Genomic DNA, 17,254 nt, shown 5'->3' on the forward strand with positions numbered 1-17,254 from the left:
CCTGATACCATAACGAGGGGCGATTAACAGCATCTCCAATATCGCTGCTTAAAGGCTATTGAGCTTTTTAGCTTAAGCTGATTTAAGTTTGATTTCATTTTATTTGCATTAGCTGCTTTGATTTGTAATAAAAAAAAGTATTCTTTAGAAAATCATTCTTTAGAAATGTTGGCAAGAAAAGACCTAAAGTGAGCCAAGAAAACATCCCCCACACCATTACACCACCACCCCCACCCTGCACAGTGGTAACAAGACATGATGGATCCATGTTCTCATTCTGTTTACGCCAAATTCTGACTGAATGTCTCAACAGAAATCGAGACTCATCAGACCAGACTGGGCAACATTTTTCCAGTCTTCAACTTCCAATTTTGGTGAGCTCTTGCAAATTGTAGCCTCCTTTTTCCTATTTTGTAGTGGAGATGAGTGGTACCCGGTGGGGTCTTCTGCTGTTGTAGCCCATTCTCCTCTGACCTCTAGCGTCAACAAGGCATTTTTGCCCACAGGAGGACCGCCGCATACTGGATGTTTTTCCTTTTTCACACCCTTCTTTGTAAACCCTAGAATTGGTTGTGCATGAAAATCCCAGTAACTGAGCAGATTGTGAAATACTCAGACCGGCCTGCCTGGCACCAACAACCATGGCACGCTCAAAATTGCTTAAATCACCTTTCTTTCCAATTCTGACATCCATTTTGGTTTTCAAGAGATTGTCTTGACCAGGAAAACACCCCTAAATGCATTGAAGCAACTGATTGGTTAATGAGAAATTGAACAGGTGTTCCTAATAATCATTTAGGTGAATGTATATATATATATATATATAAGATCTTTATTGTCATTCAAACTCACCTTGCTGAACAAAAAACTAATGTCATTTTGTGGCATTTATATCAACGTCTTCTGCTTTAAGAATGATGTCACAAGTCAATGGAGCCAGCATGCCCATATGGTTACTATAGTTACCTAGAGTCACACCTACTCAGCAGCATCCACACTCTCACACACAGCCACACCTACACACAAACAGTAAAGCGGCAAACAGATAATGTGCATCACTGGATACCGATTAGAAACCAGGAGTTTGCCTAATGACACAGTTGAATGAAGGACAACCGTGGAGTCTCCTAGAGAGGCTTTAAAGTCCCCTGGCAGCTTCTGTATAAATCGAGGGTCAACGATTAATGAGGTTATTTGTGGTGAGAGGCCTGTGTGCTTTGCAGTCCAACCCTCCCCAAGTCCATTAGACCCGGACTGCTCTAATGACAGATTACTGACAAACGACGCAGTTTGTTATCAAAGAAAAAGTATTAAGCTTAGGTGCACAATACAGTCATTCTTAATCTCCAAGCCATCTATTATCACTCTGAAATGGGAATGCTGTCCTTTCATATGTAATGTGAGCTGTCAATGTGCTGTGGCATCGACAAAGAGCCCAGTGATCAATCATGGAAGAGCTACGACCTTCTCATACACTAAAACAACCTGCCCAAACCAGCTGTTACACTGGAGCAAGACAATATGAAGGAATATATTTAGCCAATTAATCGTAACAAATAACAGGAAAAAATTTACGCCGTTAGTTGTTTTCCCATGGGAGGCTCTGCAGTGTTTCCTGGCGAGGGTTTGTTGTGTCTAAATAATGGCTGCCGTGCCAATATATTCATTTTTATCCTCACTTCAATGCATTTTTTGTTATTTGCATTAGATCACGAGTGTACAATCTGGGAGGCCAACTAAGTTCAGATCTGAACCAGGTAATCAAGGGCTCCAAAATCACCCCCTATATCCTTCATTAGGACACTATTCAAAGGGGACAGCAATTTGTAGTGGTGTCCGAAACCATAGTGGACATTATCAAGGGCACTCATTCAATCCCACAATGCACGAGTGTACAACCGATGTACACTCAATGGCTAGAGAATACCCATTATGTACTGTGAGAGTCGCAAGTCGAATGAATCTCTGCATTGGACCAGAAGATGGAGCCTGCTGAATCATCCGTCCATTTTCCAAATCGCTGGTCAAATGTGGCTACAACGTAATATCATACAATATAAATTCCTTTTGAATTCACTCACTCATTTTCATTCACTCCCTCAAGTGAACTATATTAGTGGACTAATATAGGGAATAGTGAATGTATAAATATGTATAATGTATAAAATACATTATGTATAAAATGTATAAAATATATTTATTTAACAAATACATATAAAAACAAATAAAAAAATATTTGGTGATAATAAGTCATTGCTTATATGTACAGTATTACCACAGTACTAATTACAGATAATAATAAAAAATACAGAAATGTCTGTTCTAATATAATATTACCATAGACTTTATAATGCATGATCACTAATGTTCTCATACTTATTATTTGACAAAAAAAAATGTTATATTGCAAAACATTACAGATGAATGGGGTTTTGAATAAATGGATCATTGGGAGAGAAATTTAAGAAATGATTCATATTATTGGGATTTTTGGCTGCATTACAGGACTTTTATAAATTTTTGGTCTTCTGTATAGCCTCTATGCTTGGGTTGCCCTCTCTTACTAAGGAAATGATTTTTTGTTTTGTGAAATGTACATTTTCAATAAATTGATTTTAAACAGCCCATTAAACGGAAAACCTATTTTTTCCCTCCACCTTTGTGATTGGTCTTTTCAAAATCCAATATCTATTCCTGGAAAACTTTACAACGCATTTCAAAATGAGACTAGAAACAATGCAACGAGGAAAGTGAACTTCTAGTAGAGTCTTTTCAGTGATAAAACAGTCATTTGAGTGTTCAAACACAGCTGCATCCATACCCTGAGCCCTTAGTCTCTCTGGACACTTGCCTTTTATCTGCATACCCTCCATTACAAAGAAATGCACAGCTGTCACTGTTGCCCAGAAACCTAATACCTACGCAGACGCTTTTCAATCTCACAGTAGATGGGCAGTTCTGACCATGAGGTCATCTGGTCCGTGCACAAGATACATTTCCCAGACGCATTGAAGCCAGGCGGCCAAATCAACAATTGTGTTAGTGGCTAAATTTCATTTGGCACCATAAAGGGCTTATGGATGAAAAGCTGTCATGAATAATAGAATAATGATGGTCATATCATGAATCATACTGAAACCTTATACAACAACAGGCTGTCCAGGGTGACCAGCTAAATATATATAATAATGTACATTTAAAATTATTTTTATTTTCCTTTTTGTGCATTTGCTCTGAAAAAGCATTTTTTATGTAATAATCTAATGTTTTTTTATATATATAAAACGTTTTGAAAGAAACATCTTCAGTGTACATTTCATAGAAATCATAGAATCATAGTTTGAATCAATTTGAAATAGAATTTTTCAACTCTAAAAACCATTCGCGTCACATTCGCCTAATATAAGTACATTAAAATCATCACAATATGCATAATGCTGTTTATTATTTAAAAAAAGAAATTAGTGAATATATTCCCTATCCCTCCAATTCGTGTAATACCAACTGTCCCTTAGAGGCTGGAGAATATTTGATAATAACATAAATCAGTCGCGCACTATGCATGACTGCCTAGCCTTGGTCAGTGTTTGATTTCTCAATTAAGTTGAAGTCACAAATCTCACCCAAACCTCTAAACATTGCTGTCAAGAAGTCATTTCTCCAAATTACTTGCATTCTGTCTGACTGAATAAGTCATTGCTTGTCCCCAAATCTGTCTCCAGAAAAGTACAAAAGACAAAACATTTATTTGAGCTTAATGTGAGCGCTTGCTTTTTGGCTTTAAAACAAACGAATTACTGCAGAAACTGTGTCCGCCTCTCTTGACTATATTTGTCTATATCAGGCACGGTTTTCAAGTCGCTGTTGGACATCACCGAGGTGCATAAGCACATTAGGAAGAAAACTAATTAAGGCTTTTCCACATCTTGGGCAAAAATACTGTCTGGAGACTGTCTTTTCCAATAACAGTAATGAGACGACGAGATCTAGGGAGGCATGAGGAGCCTTCATATTTTACAAAAGCGAGGGTGAAGCTGTGTATTCGCTCCTCTGGAAGAGTAGACATGCTCTGTTCTGACGGCGGGGTCTGTGTTCTCCATGCCTCCCCTCTTTGTTTCCCTGGCTGCTCGCTGTGATGCTCATTAGGATCCATAAACAATAGGAGCAGCTCTTCTAATGAGAGGCCTTCAAAACTGCCTGCCCATGGGAAGCTGGCCATGCCGCCGCATCTGCCACCACACCCGCCAAACATTGAATTCTCACCAGTTACGGCGGGTGTGATCAACCTAGCGGAAGCTCTTTCAACTCACTTCACTTTCTTCCTAAGGATGCCATCATTTTTCTATGATGTTTAATTGCTGTTCCGGTTGTAACTTGCAGTTGTAATAGAATGATTAATGAAGGTTACATGGCTTCTAGATGTGGAGATTGCGAAAAACAGAGATATACCCATCTCAAACCAGCATTGTAGCAGGCAAGGCAAGGCAACTTAAACTGTCATTATTGACTTATTGTTTCATTTTTATTCATCCCAAAAAGAAAACATCATAACACTTTATTTAAGGGTCCAATTCTCACTATTAACTAGTTGCTTATTAGCATGTATATTACTAGGATATTGGCTGAGTATTAATACTGTGTTGCCTTATTTTGCATGACCATATTCTATATTACTTAATGCCTTGTTCACACTACATGATTTTAAAACGTCGGGCTGAACTGTGCGGTTCACACTACATGACTTGCTCTCAGTGAAATCTGGAGTGTTCAAGTTGTTAACTGTTCACACCACACAACACAACGTGATTGATCCACAACAGGAGGTAACTCACTACACGAGTTGACAACACACTGCATAGAGATACAACCACAATCGGATGATAAGAGCAAAGCATTTGTGACTCAATAAGAGCTGTTTCAGTACTATAGTACGGTCTAAATCCTGAAAATAATCAAATAAATAACAAGTTGACAACAACTCTGTCACCCAACGATTCTATCTTGTCAACAAACCACGTTTTGTCACGAAAAAAACACGCAATAAATAAATAAATATTGCGCCAATACCCAGTGAAGAAGAGAACACAACACGTGAATATGGACGTCAGACAGAAACTAGTGCTGCACACTGTTTGCTAGACAATCTGCTCTGAGGGGAAAAATGCAAAAAAAGAGAGAAAAACTAAGATTTACCTGGTGTCCTCAACCCATGCGTTGCTATGATTGGCTGTACTCATGACATCACTGAGTTTGAGTCGCGCGACTGCTCTGGATATCTAGCAGGCTAGATATTTTTCTGGGCTCGGCGACGCGTCTGCGAGCGTTTTCGCTGCGTTGTTGGCTCTTTCATACTAACAGATTGGCAAGCGTTCATCGTCCGCTAATCTCCCGCGATTTGCACGTGATAACACCCTGACCTGACGGCGACTCAACGATTTGCAAATCGGGCATAAATCGGGCTTAAAATCATGTAGTGTGAACTTGGCTTAATACTCAACTGCCTAACTAACTATTAATTAGTAGTTTTAGGAGTTTAATGAGGCAAAAGTTGTAGTAAATAGAAGAATTGGACCCTAATCTAAATTTTGTTCATTTTTCTGCATGCTGATACACCAGGTGCAGAAGTGCAAAAATTTGAATGGGCGATACATTTTAAACCCGAGCACCTGTTTGTTTATGCACCACGGGAAGGTTAAAACGAATGTTGCTCAGTGCTTTCTGCTCAACAGCATGCTTCAGAAATGAGGTGAATAACACTAAACTCACAGTTGTTACTCTACTGACACGGCTCTACATCGCAGCCACTCCACACCATCTGTCCCAGCCAGAGACAGACAAACAAATGAGGAGGCCTCCTAGCTACAGAGATCAACAATCACCTCCTTCAGCCTTTACAGCAATCTGCTGCACATCCATTGATGCTGCACTAAATGGTTTTCAATCGGCAAAGATTCTCCCCACCTGGACCAAGTTTAAAAATAATCAGTTCAATACACCCTAAAACCATCAGCCTTCTGTGCTAAGTTTTTCAAATGGAAATATCACGTTAGTCCTAAAGTAAGAGCAAGAACCTCAGAATCTGACCTTTCAGACTGACATGTAAAAAAAAAACTAAATAGAAAAATGTTTTTTAAAAGTCAGAAATGGTTAGAGGACATGTCATGATTCTTCCCTTCCCCATCCAAAATAAATTAATAAATCAAGATGGATATATATTTTCGAGATTAATCATAAATGTAACAAAGGCCAGCTAGTAAGAGCTGTGCTGGTAAACCTCACTCCCCCGGCCTCAAGAGACTGATGCTAGAGACTGTAGACTTTAGCATCCTTGTTACGGTGCCTGCCTCCCATGCTGGAAACACCATTCGGGGTACAGGGGTTACATATAAAATGTTTCTTTTTCCCTTTTAAATGATTAATCTTTATTAATCAATGATTAATGTTTCATAACAACAAAGCATAGTGAGCTTGAAACTACTGCAACACAAAAGATACCGTATATTTAACAGTAATGTAACTGTATCATAAGGTATTTAATAATATACATTTACGCAGAGGATTTTGGTGATTAAAAGGTTTGTTTGTTGTTGTTTTTTTTGTTGTTTTTGTTTTGTTTTTTGTTGTTGGTTTTTTTGTGTTTCTTGTTTCTTTTTGCACTTTATGACTTAACAAACATTTTGTCTGCCTTGTACTTTTGTGCCATTGCCTGAAATAAATAATAAAAAAAAATAAATAAATAAATAAAAAAAGGTGGGTGTGGCTATTTAGCAACCTAGCAGAGAAATAGTTACATAAATAATCAGTACTTTCTTCTGTGGAACATAAAATATACATATTTTTTATCCATACAATGGAAGACAATAATGTCAGAATTTCATTTGATTTTGTTCCTAAGAAGTCATTCAGGTTTGTATACGAAATACAGTGAAAGAAAACCTAGACCAGGCTGGCTAATGCTGGCTTCTTAAGAATGCTGGCTCACGAATTGGTGTGCATTGCTGCCAGAACTGAGAACATATATCGGTTATCTCTGGCTTCTCTTTCCTTTGTTCTTAAAACCTAAACAGATGTTAAAACCAAGGGGTTTGTGCTAGTGATCTAACAGATGCCCCTTCAGCTACTGTAACCCACAGGATACACGCAAGAATGTAAACCCTTGCTATAAAAACATATTTTTCCGAATTCATTATCCGCAGTAATGTTTCCATTCACAGCAAATGTAATTTCATACATCCATGATCAAGGGAAGTAAGAAAAATGACTGTGTTGAGACGAGAGAGCAAACACTTCTTTTTTTGGCGTTGCTTAAATCCTTAAATTTTGTTGATCAGAGCACTACAGTCCAGCCGAGTCAAAGGAAGAGAAGTTTTAGGAAAAGGAAAAGACAGTGACTTTTACAGGAGTTAGCCTATCAACAAGCCTCAGTCCTCCATCCTGTCAAAACAAGAAGACACAATGAAAGGATGGGTAAATAAATCACCTTGCTTGTTTTTGGCCCAGGGCCAAGATTAATAGGGATGTTTGGCAGTACACATCAAGACTGTTACCTCAGTGGCCTTGTGATCAAAGAAAAATCGATAATCTTTTCAAAAACAGCAACTATAATGTTAGATTGAACATTCTTCTTTCACTAACAATGAATTTCCATACATTTTACATTGATGGAGATGGAGCGTAACTGACTGAAATGCAGCAAAACATAGATATTTTTCAGTAGTGTAACAATACGGTAAAAAAAGAAGTAGTTTTGCCAGTAGCAAGATACTTTATCAACAACTAATGTGGCAAAACACTATTTGTCACTGCTCTTGTCACTTGCAAGCAAATACAGTCTCTTTAAATGGTCTCCTTCTGTATTTGTCCTGTTCTGTATAAATCTCTTCTGAACAGTTCCCTTTTACTCATGTCGCTGATTCATTGTGATTCATTGATTCGTTCAGAAATGAACTGGTTTAATACATGAATCACATATTGTTTTGAGCCCATAATGTAGCTAATGTATACTGAATACTACTTTTAATTGCTATATTTATGATTTAGTTCTATAAATGAAGAGTCATTTAATTGATATATTGAATTTAAATGTATCATATAAATATAAATAAAGCACATTGTAGGATTTTTTTCATCTTCATTAGGACTTCATTACTGGACCAGTTCATGTCTAAACAAATGTAAATATTACCTTCTAAACAGCTTCTATATATTGCGCTACTATTTTATATAAACTAGTATAGTTATCTACTTTTCTAAAAGGGTGTCTTGAGTGTAGTATAACACTTTGGTCTAGCTGTGATTAAGGTGAATGGAAAGACGGATGACGAGAACAACGAAAGCATAGGAAAAGCAATCAAAGGTGAGGAGGCAATCACAGTGGCAACATCAGACTCTCCATATTCAACTGAATTGCTTACTATGGGGGCAATTGATTATGTCAACAGCCACATGGCTTTGTACTGGGAACTGTTGGCAGGAAATGAATTACTGCATGGTGGAACGCTCTGAATGCCCCGAGTCTCTTTCTATGATTTCATACAAGTAGCAAATCAAATGTCAAGGCCATGTATTACTACATTTGCAATCTGTGACTAGATTTATGGATACAACATTCAAATTAAAAGTCAAAACACACAGAGGTTTTAAACACAGCTGAGAGAACGCAGATCCACCCCCCTTCGAGAAAACTGGCATGTCACAACAATGCAATGGATCAAGTTTGCCAATAAACTGACCACAACTCTCAAAAAAAAAAAGCATCTTGGCAGAAAACATTCGTGCTTGAAATATGGTACTTTCTTGCAACATGCCCAGGAGACCAGAATGCTCTTTTCCATGTGAATTTATCATGAGCTATCCCATAATTTTCACTGTTTTGATGCCTATGAGAGAAAAGATGTGGATGCGTTTAGTTTAGAGCTCGGGAACGATTAGTAATGAGAGCGGGTACAGTCCCACTAGAATGCCATACACATTTGCAATGAATGGTGGTCTGTGAGTAAAGCATACGTCTGAAGGCTGTAAAATCTCTGCAGATTAAATTAGAATCAGGTTTGTCTGATCTGATTACATCAGCATGCCTTTGGCAGAATCAGCTGGAATACTGCGTTTGATAAGCAGTGGGAGACACAAGCAGATTTGTCCAAACTTAAAACGCTCAATCGGACAGGAAACAGTGGGAAGGAGGATATTTTTAGATTTCAAATCAAAATTAAGACGGAAAGTGCTAAAAATATTCATATCACACTGTTTTATTTGGACTCCAAGCCATGTCTATAATTCAAAGCTACTGTCTTTGTATTTGCTCTTGGCCTCCAACCCCTCCTCACTCTTTTGTCTCTTCTCAGGTTATTATTTTTTATATTTAGGCCAGTGCTTGTAGGGTTTACAGAATGTTCTATTTTTGAAAATGGACTCAAAGGCTCTACACTAACAGAACCAAAAAGGTCTAAAAGGTCTTCAACAGGCAAGCAATTAATAATTAACATCAGTTAAAAATAGGTTTTCAAAATCGCAAGAACACTTGAATTAATGTGAGTGGTTTGAGTGATTTTATAATTTTATTGTATTTTTTTTTTTACAGAAAAATAAAATCCAGATAGACTTAAACATTGTGATCCACTAGGGATGATTACCGGTTTCACGATAAACCACGATAAAATGTACTGACGGTTTAGCCTGGCTAACGCCAGACCACGTGCCATTGAGAATGAGACGTAGTCTGGAAACCACGTTCATTTTCTCGTATTTGAGGAGTGGTTTACGAATGCCCAGAGCCGTATTATTGGGTGCTACGAATGTCTATCAAATGCGCATGTACGTAGCTCATAGCCAATCGGTTCAATGATACCAGATGACGTATGTAGAGCGACAGAAAATTAGACGAAGAAGAAGACGATGGGTCAGAATTTTAGGAGATTTATGTAAACACAAATGCTGTATCAATAGGTAACTTCGCGTCTACAGCCAAGATGGATCCATAGATATAAACAAAGTAACTGCTTTGGTGTGTCGCATGTACATCGTCATTGTCTTGCTGCTCCCTCCCTGTTCTGTGATTGGTTCCCTATCTCAGGGAAGGCCGCATGGGGAAACCCAGGCTACAGATGGTTAGTATTATCGTTTCAAAATTGAATTATCATGAAAACCATGTTTGATTATCACGATTTTAATAACTCAGTGTAAACCCTGTCGGCCAGCAATATTCTGGCGCAGAATGTTCAAATTTTCATACCATCCCATCCCTATGATGCACTACATCACAATATTCTCACAATCTATACCATTCATGTTTGAGGTTGGTTATTACAATTTAAAATAACTGTATTCTATTTAAATATATGTTGAAATGTAATTCCTGTGTTGGAAAAACAGATTTTTCAGCATCGTTACTCTAGTCTTTAGCAGCACATGATCCTTCAGACATCATTCTGATATCCCAACCTTTTGACGCTTTGATTTTTGCATCAATTTGGCATAACAACATTAGAACAAAAATTGTACCCCATCTTATCTTGACATTCACTAAATGTGTTGACTCTAAATGGATAAAGCTGTGAAAATAATCCTATCATTTTTCTGCGTACCGCAAATAGACGGAAACTGTAACCTTGTGAAAGTGCTCTTGTTTGAACACAGTGTGGTAAGGAACTCAAAGTATGCGCAGACTTTGTTTTTGGTGGTTTTAACTGGAAATCTACTCTAAATTCCTTGAAGCGGGGTACAATAAAGTTGAATCCTAGATACGTCTCTGGGCTGCAACATCTGAATGTTATTACCATTACGAAAGCCTATAGCTAGACCATGTTTAAAGTTCAGCAAAATGCATGATATGATATATTACAAATATCATTTTCTTTACAAGACTAAAGTACTAGCAATCAAAAATTAAGCGTCATGCAAAATAACCAACAGTGGTGCATTCAAATACAGCAGTCTATATTATAACACAGTCACTTTTCAATTATGTCATGACCATTGCTACGCATTTCATCATAACAGATGAGTCATTCAATTTCTGCAAAGTCTATAATAATTGGAGAAAACTATGCATTAGCGTTCCCATTCATCTCAATGTCAGTTTCTCAGTGCTCACATGCTCCTCTGAACTGCAATATGGGATTTAAATCGCTCGTTTTTACTCATGTGCACTCAGTTGGGCACTTTAGTTCTCTATTTAAGGCTTGTGTAAAAAGTTGTGTTTCTGGTTTAAACGTGAGGGGTATAAGACAATGTTTACACTCCTCGAAGTTGCCTCTCAGCCTGCTACTTTAGGAGGCCCTTCTACTTGAATCAGGAGAAATCCTTTCAGAGATGGGCTGCCGGGATCAGAGGGTGGCTTTTCAGCATGACAAAACCAAACCCATTTCCCTCCTTTTTTTTCTTTCTTTTTTTCCCTCCAACACTCTACAGGATGCCTTCAGAGCTTACACAATGCAAATCAGTCTGAGCCCCTTTCAGAGAGTGATTAATATGCATAGATGGCCCATCTTTATCAAACAACAAAAAATGGGAAACAAGTGGAGAACATTTGGGATGATTGGATTTCAGACAGCTTGCGCAAAATACAATTAATACATTTTACAACAAGGAGTCACAGTGTGAACAGTATATAAAGCATTAAATTATTATTATTATTATTTTAAATGGAAAAATATCCAGAGATCCTACAGCATGGGGGCAAATCTTTGGACCAGATCACAATTCCTTTCAGCTCAGATTTGACGCTTATGTTTTCATTGGCCTTAATCTTAGTAAAGCAATACCACTATAAAATTCACCCTGTAATCTCCATACAGAGGGAGTCCTTTTTTTCAGAGAGGAGAGGTTCAGAGGTGGACCCCTACCCATAGAAATAAAGTATCTGGTCAATTTTAATAAGACTTTTAAGAGTGATAAATGAATTATTTCCTATTCAGCAGGCATACATTGAGGCCTTGAGTGTCAGGGTTTGTCATGGTTACTGTAACTCAGCCAAAAGATGGAAAGTGGAGAGCAGTGTAATTTTAATCTCTCCCAGTCCTTTCATTTTAGCTTTGAACTTGCCACAGAAAAAGGAGTTCCAGATGTTCACCATCTTGCAATTGTTTCTTTATTTTTCTTCAAGTGTTAACTAATCTTCTACTTTGCCCTCCTCTTGAGGTCAGGGGCATGTGCAATTTTTAAAGCTCACCAACCTTCATTTATTTCTTTTTGAGGTACTTCAGAGGCTGACGTTTATGACTCCCTATTTGGCTCTTTATACTTTTAATATGCTGAATCACAGCCTGAAGAAACAGTTATATGTGGGTTTATGGATATTTATCTGTATTCTGCACAAACAAACAGCTCTCTGTCAACATCAACATGTCAGCACCATCCAACAGCATGTGCCCCTAGTCAACACTACAATAATCCCTTAGTGATATGAAAAGATAAGGAGAGGCATAGAGGGAGAGAAAAAAAAAGAATGACAGATGCAGGTGTTCAGTACCGTTACACCTCAAAACAGCATTGTTCAAACCCACACATGCGCCCAACACTATAACTGTATACAGTAAATAAAAGTAAAACACAATAGTCTTTAATGGTAAATTCATAAATGCAATCATTCTTCAAATAGGACAGAGGTTTTTAAAGAAGGAGGGTACTACCATGTACAGAACTGCACTATTTAACATCCTGCCCTAATTACACACAAATTAAGGACACCTTCTATAACACGCCAAACACACCAGGACAAAGTCCCACAGCTGCTAGGAGGAACCTCAAACCTGCTGCGAGGTTTGTGAAGTCCTGCCATGACAAAAGGGCAACCAGTGGGACAGGACCACCAACTGAAAAATAACATCATCCCTGTGCATCATGCATACAAATGATAAACACACACAGTAATGGCTACCACTGTACAACCCCATTCCATTTCACCATGCACTTGACTAAATATATAATGGACTTGCATTGTGCATTATATTATAGGCTACTTTATTCTATATTCCATATCTGTCACAAAACCACTGCACTATGTAGGTACTGAATGTTGTTGTTGATGAAACATATGGGCAAATTTTATGATAAATGACTGCCACATTATTATTTTTAAATGTTTGTGCATATGTGCAGATATTTATGCATAATGACAATCATTTGGCAACGAAAAGCTTCTGTTTGGCCATGAGAAAGAGAGCTAGGAGGTTGGGGGAGGAGGGAAGGGGGAGGGGTGACAATATAATTCATTCCCGCCCAAGTCTTAGTGTCTGATTGGCTGGAAATGATCATCCATGCTTTCAAAACATTCACAGATTTTCATTCTTCTTTATGCATGCACTCATTAAACTTTCACTTGGTTTTCTAATTGGTTGTCTGGCCTGCTTATAAACAGCCTGGATATTTCATTACACATGCATGAGAAGTGGAACTTCAGTCTTTAAAGGGACAGTTCACCCATTTACTCATCCTCATGTTATTTCAAACCAGTTTGACTTAGGCTACTTACTTACTACAACACAAAAGGGGAGGTTGGGAATTGTTTTTGTGACCTGACAGCCTCACCGTTCACATATTTTCTCCATACAATACGATTGAATAGTGACTGAGACTGTTAGGCTACTGCCTCACATCTCTTTATGGTTCCATTGAAGAAAGTAAGCTTGTTTGGAACAAGTTGAGGGTGAATCAATAACATAATGTGCTAAATGTTCATTAATAACAAGAATCCTCATCCAAGGGTGAGATGTTCAACTCGCTCAAGTTAACACGAGCGCTCTCAGCTGCCTCAGCACCACCGCGACCATCCCGAATATAAACACACAAACACACATTCAAATACCATACGATAAACTTTGACCGACTATTGAGACGGCTTGATGGAGATATTTTTAAACAACACACCAGGTTGTTGTTATTGTTGTTGTTGTTTTTGTCTCCCCTACACAAATTTCGAAGGAGTCAGGGCGCAATAATGTCCACCCAACCACACAACAACACAATTTCGCGCACTTAAGATGCCAATAATCACCCATTAAAAGTATAATTCTTTTTACGCAGAGTTCCGAGACTTCACATCCCACAACTGGAGCCAGTTTGTACCAGTTTTGGCAGGGATGATGATAACGGAGTTTGTTTTATGAAACGGGCGGCTAGATATAAAACCGAGGCAGTTAATAAAGCTGTATCACAGAATGAACCAGCGCGAACTACCTTGCATCTTCATCCTTACGAGCACTAACTGTTAGCCTATGTCCTGTGGGGACAACGCAACGGGACAGCGGGGGAAACAAGGATGCGAAAGGATACAGTCTAACAGTGCAACTGAAACAAGTGCATCTTACCTGCATAACCAAAGAAAAGCAGTGTCCAAATGAGATCCCTTATCTGAAGCATTGCAATCTCTTCCAAAGGTAGGCTCCGTGTAGAATTTGTAAGGAGAGTTTGGTTCAGTAATTATCTAAATGACTACGATGCTTTGTCCCTGTTTCAGGTTGCTGTGATATCATGAATTGGTCCTCAGCCGTTGACACAGAATGTGCTCCGAGCGGCACAGCGAATGAGTGACAAGAGTCGCAGCACACGCAACACGAATTCATCCGCCGGCGCGAGCGTATGGAAGCGCGCTGGATACACAGGCATAAACTAGTGCGCGCACTTTATTAGCTGTGGTGCCGCTGCAAATCACAAACAGCAGATGGTGCGCTCGGAAAACCTCGTCATGGACTGCAGGGGTTATTTGGATTATGAATTCTTATAAACTTGACAATGGTTACCTATTCAAATGCGGGTTTTGTTTCAACCAGACTCATTTAATGAGACATAATGAGCGAATGTGTGCTGCTGGTAGTAGGCTTCTATTTTTAATCACAATATGTTCACCTTTTACAGTAAGCGTCCTCAAGCAACTGCATCAAGAACAAAAAAAACATATTTTTAACTGTTTACTCTTTATTTCGCTCTTAACTTTGATTTCCTGCATACTGCATTTTTTTTATATGAGAATAATAAAAAAATAGTCTACGTTCAAAATATTGTGTGGAAGTTTAACAAACTGATTTTAAGCTGGTGCTTAAACTTTATTAAATTCTGATTGTGAAAGTATAGTTCACCCCACAAAAAAAAAAGGAAATTCTGTCCTAATGTCATGCTGTTACAAACCCATGGTATGACTTTCTTTCTTATTTCTGTAAAAACATAAAATAACATATTTTGATGAAAAAAAAAATCTGAATTGATTGAATTGAATGAAAAAAAGTCTGGACAGTATAAGAAAATGAACAGGCCTGTATTTAAACAATTGACAGGATATTGTTTCATTTAATGAGACCAATTAAAAAGAAGCTAACTTGGCTAACTGATTAACTCAACCACAAGTATAACATTTATTTTTCTTTTTTTATATATATTTAGCATCATTTGACTTCGATTTATTTATTTTTTATTAAGTAAATAGAGTAAATAGAGCCTGAAGGAAAAAAAGATTCAGTGTTCTTATTGTTGGATTCAGATCTCTTTTTGGTGACAGAGGTGAAAGTAAAGATGCTTTGTGATTTGCCAATGTCCTGATGTTGTCCCATGAAAAAGGTCAATAACAATAACTCCCTACAGATAAGACAGGAGTTGCATGGGGAGAGCATTGTTTCGGACTTATCTCAGTAATTTGTAGCCGAGTGTGAAACTGCATTCCATGAACTGTCAGAGGTTAGAGAGAATAGGGCTCCTCCATCTCCGTTTTCAATCAGAATTCTACCCAGCGAGGTGAAAGCATTGCAAATTCTTCCACACACTGCTATGGTAGATCAACATACACTATATGGAATGAGCCTTTTAAGGATAGGGAACTTAAATTGCCCATCTGCACGCTAGAGAAAAGAGAAAAATGCAGACATATAACCTCTTTCATCACAGAGAGTGATGGGGAGGAAAACGGCAGCCTGAGTTTACAGCTCTTCAGTGGAAATATTTGTTTATGTTTTAAACTTCAGAACGTCTCATTAAGGGCAGATTTTAAGAAAATAAACATACTGTTCATACTTCAGTGTGATGATGTAGGGCCTGCAGTTCCTCTAAATACGTAAATGACAGGGAATCAGAACATTACCCAGTGAGGAAAAGGCAATTTAGCATGATGATTTCTAAAGGATCATGCGACACTAAAGACTGGAGTAATTGCTTCTAAAAATACAGCTTTGACATCGCAGGAATAAACTTTTATTTATTTATTTTTTTATCATTCAAACTCATATTCAGAATATTATGGTTCTTACTTTATATTATATGTCAAATAAATGGATACTTTAAGGAAAAGATAATTTTAAACATGTTATTGGGTTATTTACTGTAAACATACGCGTAAGCAGATGGACAGACAGAGAGATAGAGAGGTAGATAGATATAGATGGAGAGGTATATATGTATTTGTTGATAGATCTGAAGATATTTTTAGAGAAATATCAGATGGATGGATGATGGATGGGTATTTATTGATAGACAGACTGATGGGTAGGAATATAATAGACATGTAGGTAGATATAGATGGAAAGTAGATATGTATTTGTTGATAGATAGATAGATAGATAGATAGATAGATAGATAGATAGATAGATAGATAGATAGATAGATAGATAGATAGATAGATAGATAGATAGATAGATAGATAGATAGATAGATAGATAGATAGATAGATAGATAGATAGATAGATAGATAGAATCCGCCTCAGTCAGCTAAACTTTCAATTGTAGTGTCGCTACAATGTATAGGCCTACTGTTTATTTATATCAGTGTAAAGACAAATGAAACTGTCTGAGTATTCACAGTATCTTTTAATAGCACGCTTGATCCTGAGATTGATCTCACTATCCTCAGGACAGATGACTGACAGATGCACATCCATGCGCCTCCCTCCGTCAAGTCACTGCTCGATTTATTTTGTGCTCTAACACAGATGTAAAGATTAATCCAATGCGCTTCTCTGAGATCCGATTTGTTCCCCTCTGTTTGTCATTTCAAACTTGTCCCTTTCTCAATAAACAAGGCACATGGTGTTTGAAGGCACATCCTGCGGGGGACGTGAGCCAGCAGCAGAGAGCTACAACTGAAGGGCTGAATGATGGCCCTACTTTTGTTTCTCTCAATCTTTGCTCGTCTCTCAGAGCTAACAAGGCCTTGAGGACAATGGCCAACCAGCTGAATAGACTTGAGCATAATCAAAGTTTAGCCTTGAACAGTACTCTCACAACAAATGATTTTCTAATCATGTCTTCCATCACAGACCTTCTAATTTCTCAT

The 17,254-nt window shown here is 37.9% G+C and overlaps 1 protein-coding gene across 7 annotated transcripts in view; it reads right to left on the bottom strand.

The window, feature by feature from the left end:
* Positions 1 to 14,762, bottom strand: part of ncam1a (neural cell adhesion molecule 1a) — a 225,338-nt gene extending 210,576 nt beyond the window's left edge. For 2 of the 7 annotated variants that reach the window (XM_089123803.1, XM_089123804.1), the window contains exon 1: positions 14,307 to 14,760. In XM_089123803.1, the coding sequence (XP_088979929.1) occupies positions 14,307 to 14,358 (52 nt within the window). In that variant the 5' untranslated portion in view covers positions 14,359 to 14,760. Of the gene's footprint in view, positions 1 to 14,306 lie in introns of all 7 variants that reach the window. The other 5 variants (XM_089123802.1, XM_089123805.1, XM_089123806.1 and 2 more) reach the window with 5 other exon arrangements.
* Between the last annotated feature and the right edge of the window lie 2,492 nt (positions 14,763 to 17,254).

This window comes from Pimephales promelas, chromosome 19, assembly GCF_988280905.1.
Source record: "Pimephales promelas chromosome 19, fPimPro1.hap1.1, whole genome shotgun sequence".
NCBI classification, from domain to species: domain Eukaryota; kingdom Metazoa; phylum Chordata; class Actinopteri; order Cypriniformes; family Leuciscidae; genus Pimephales; species Pimephales promelas.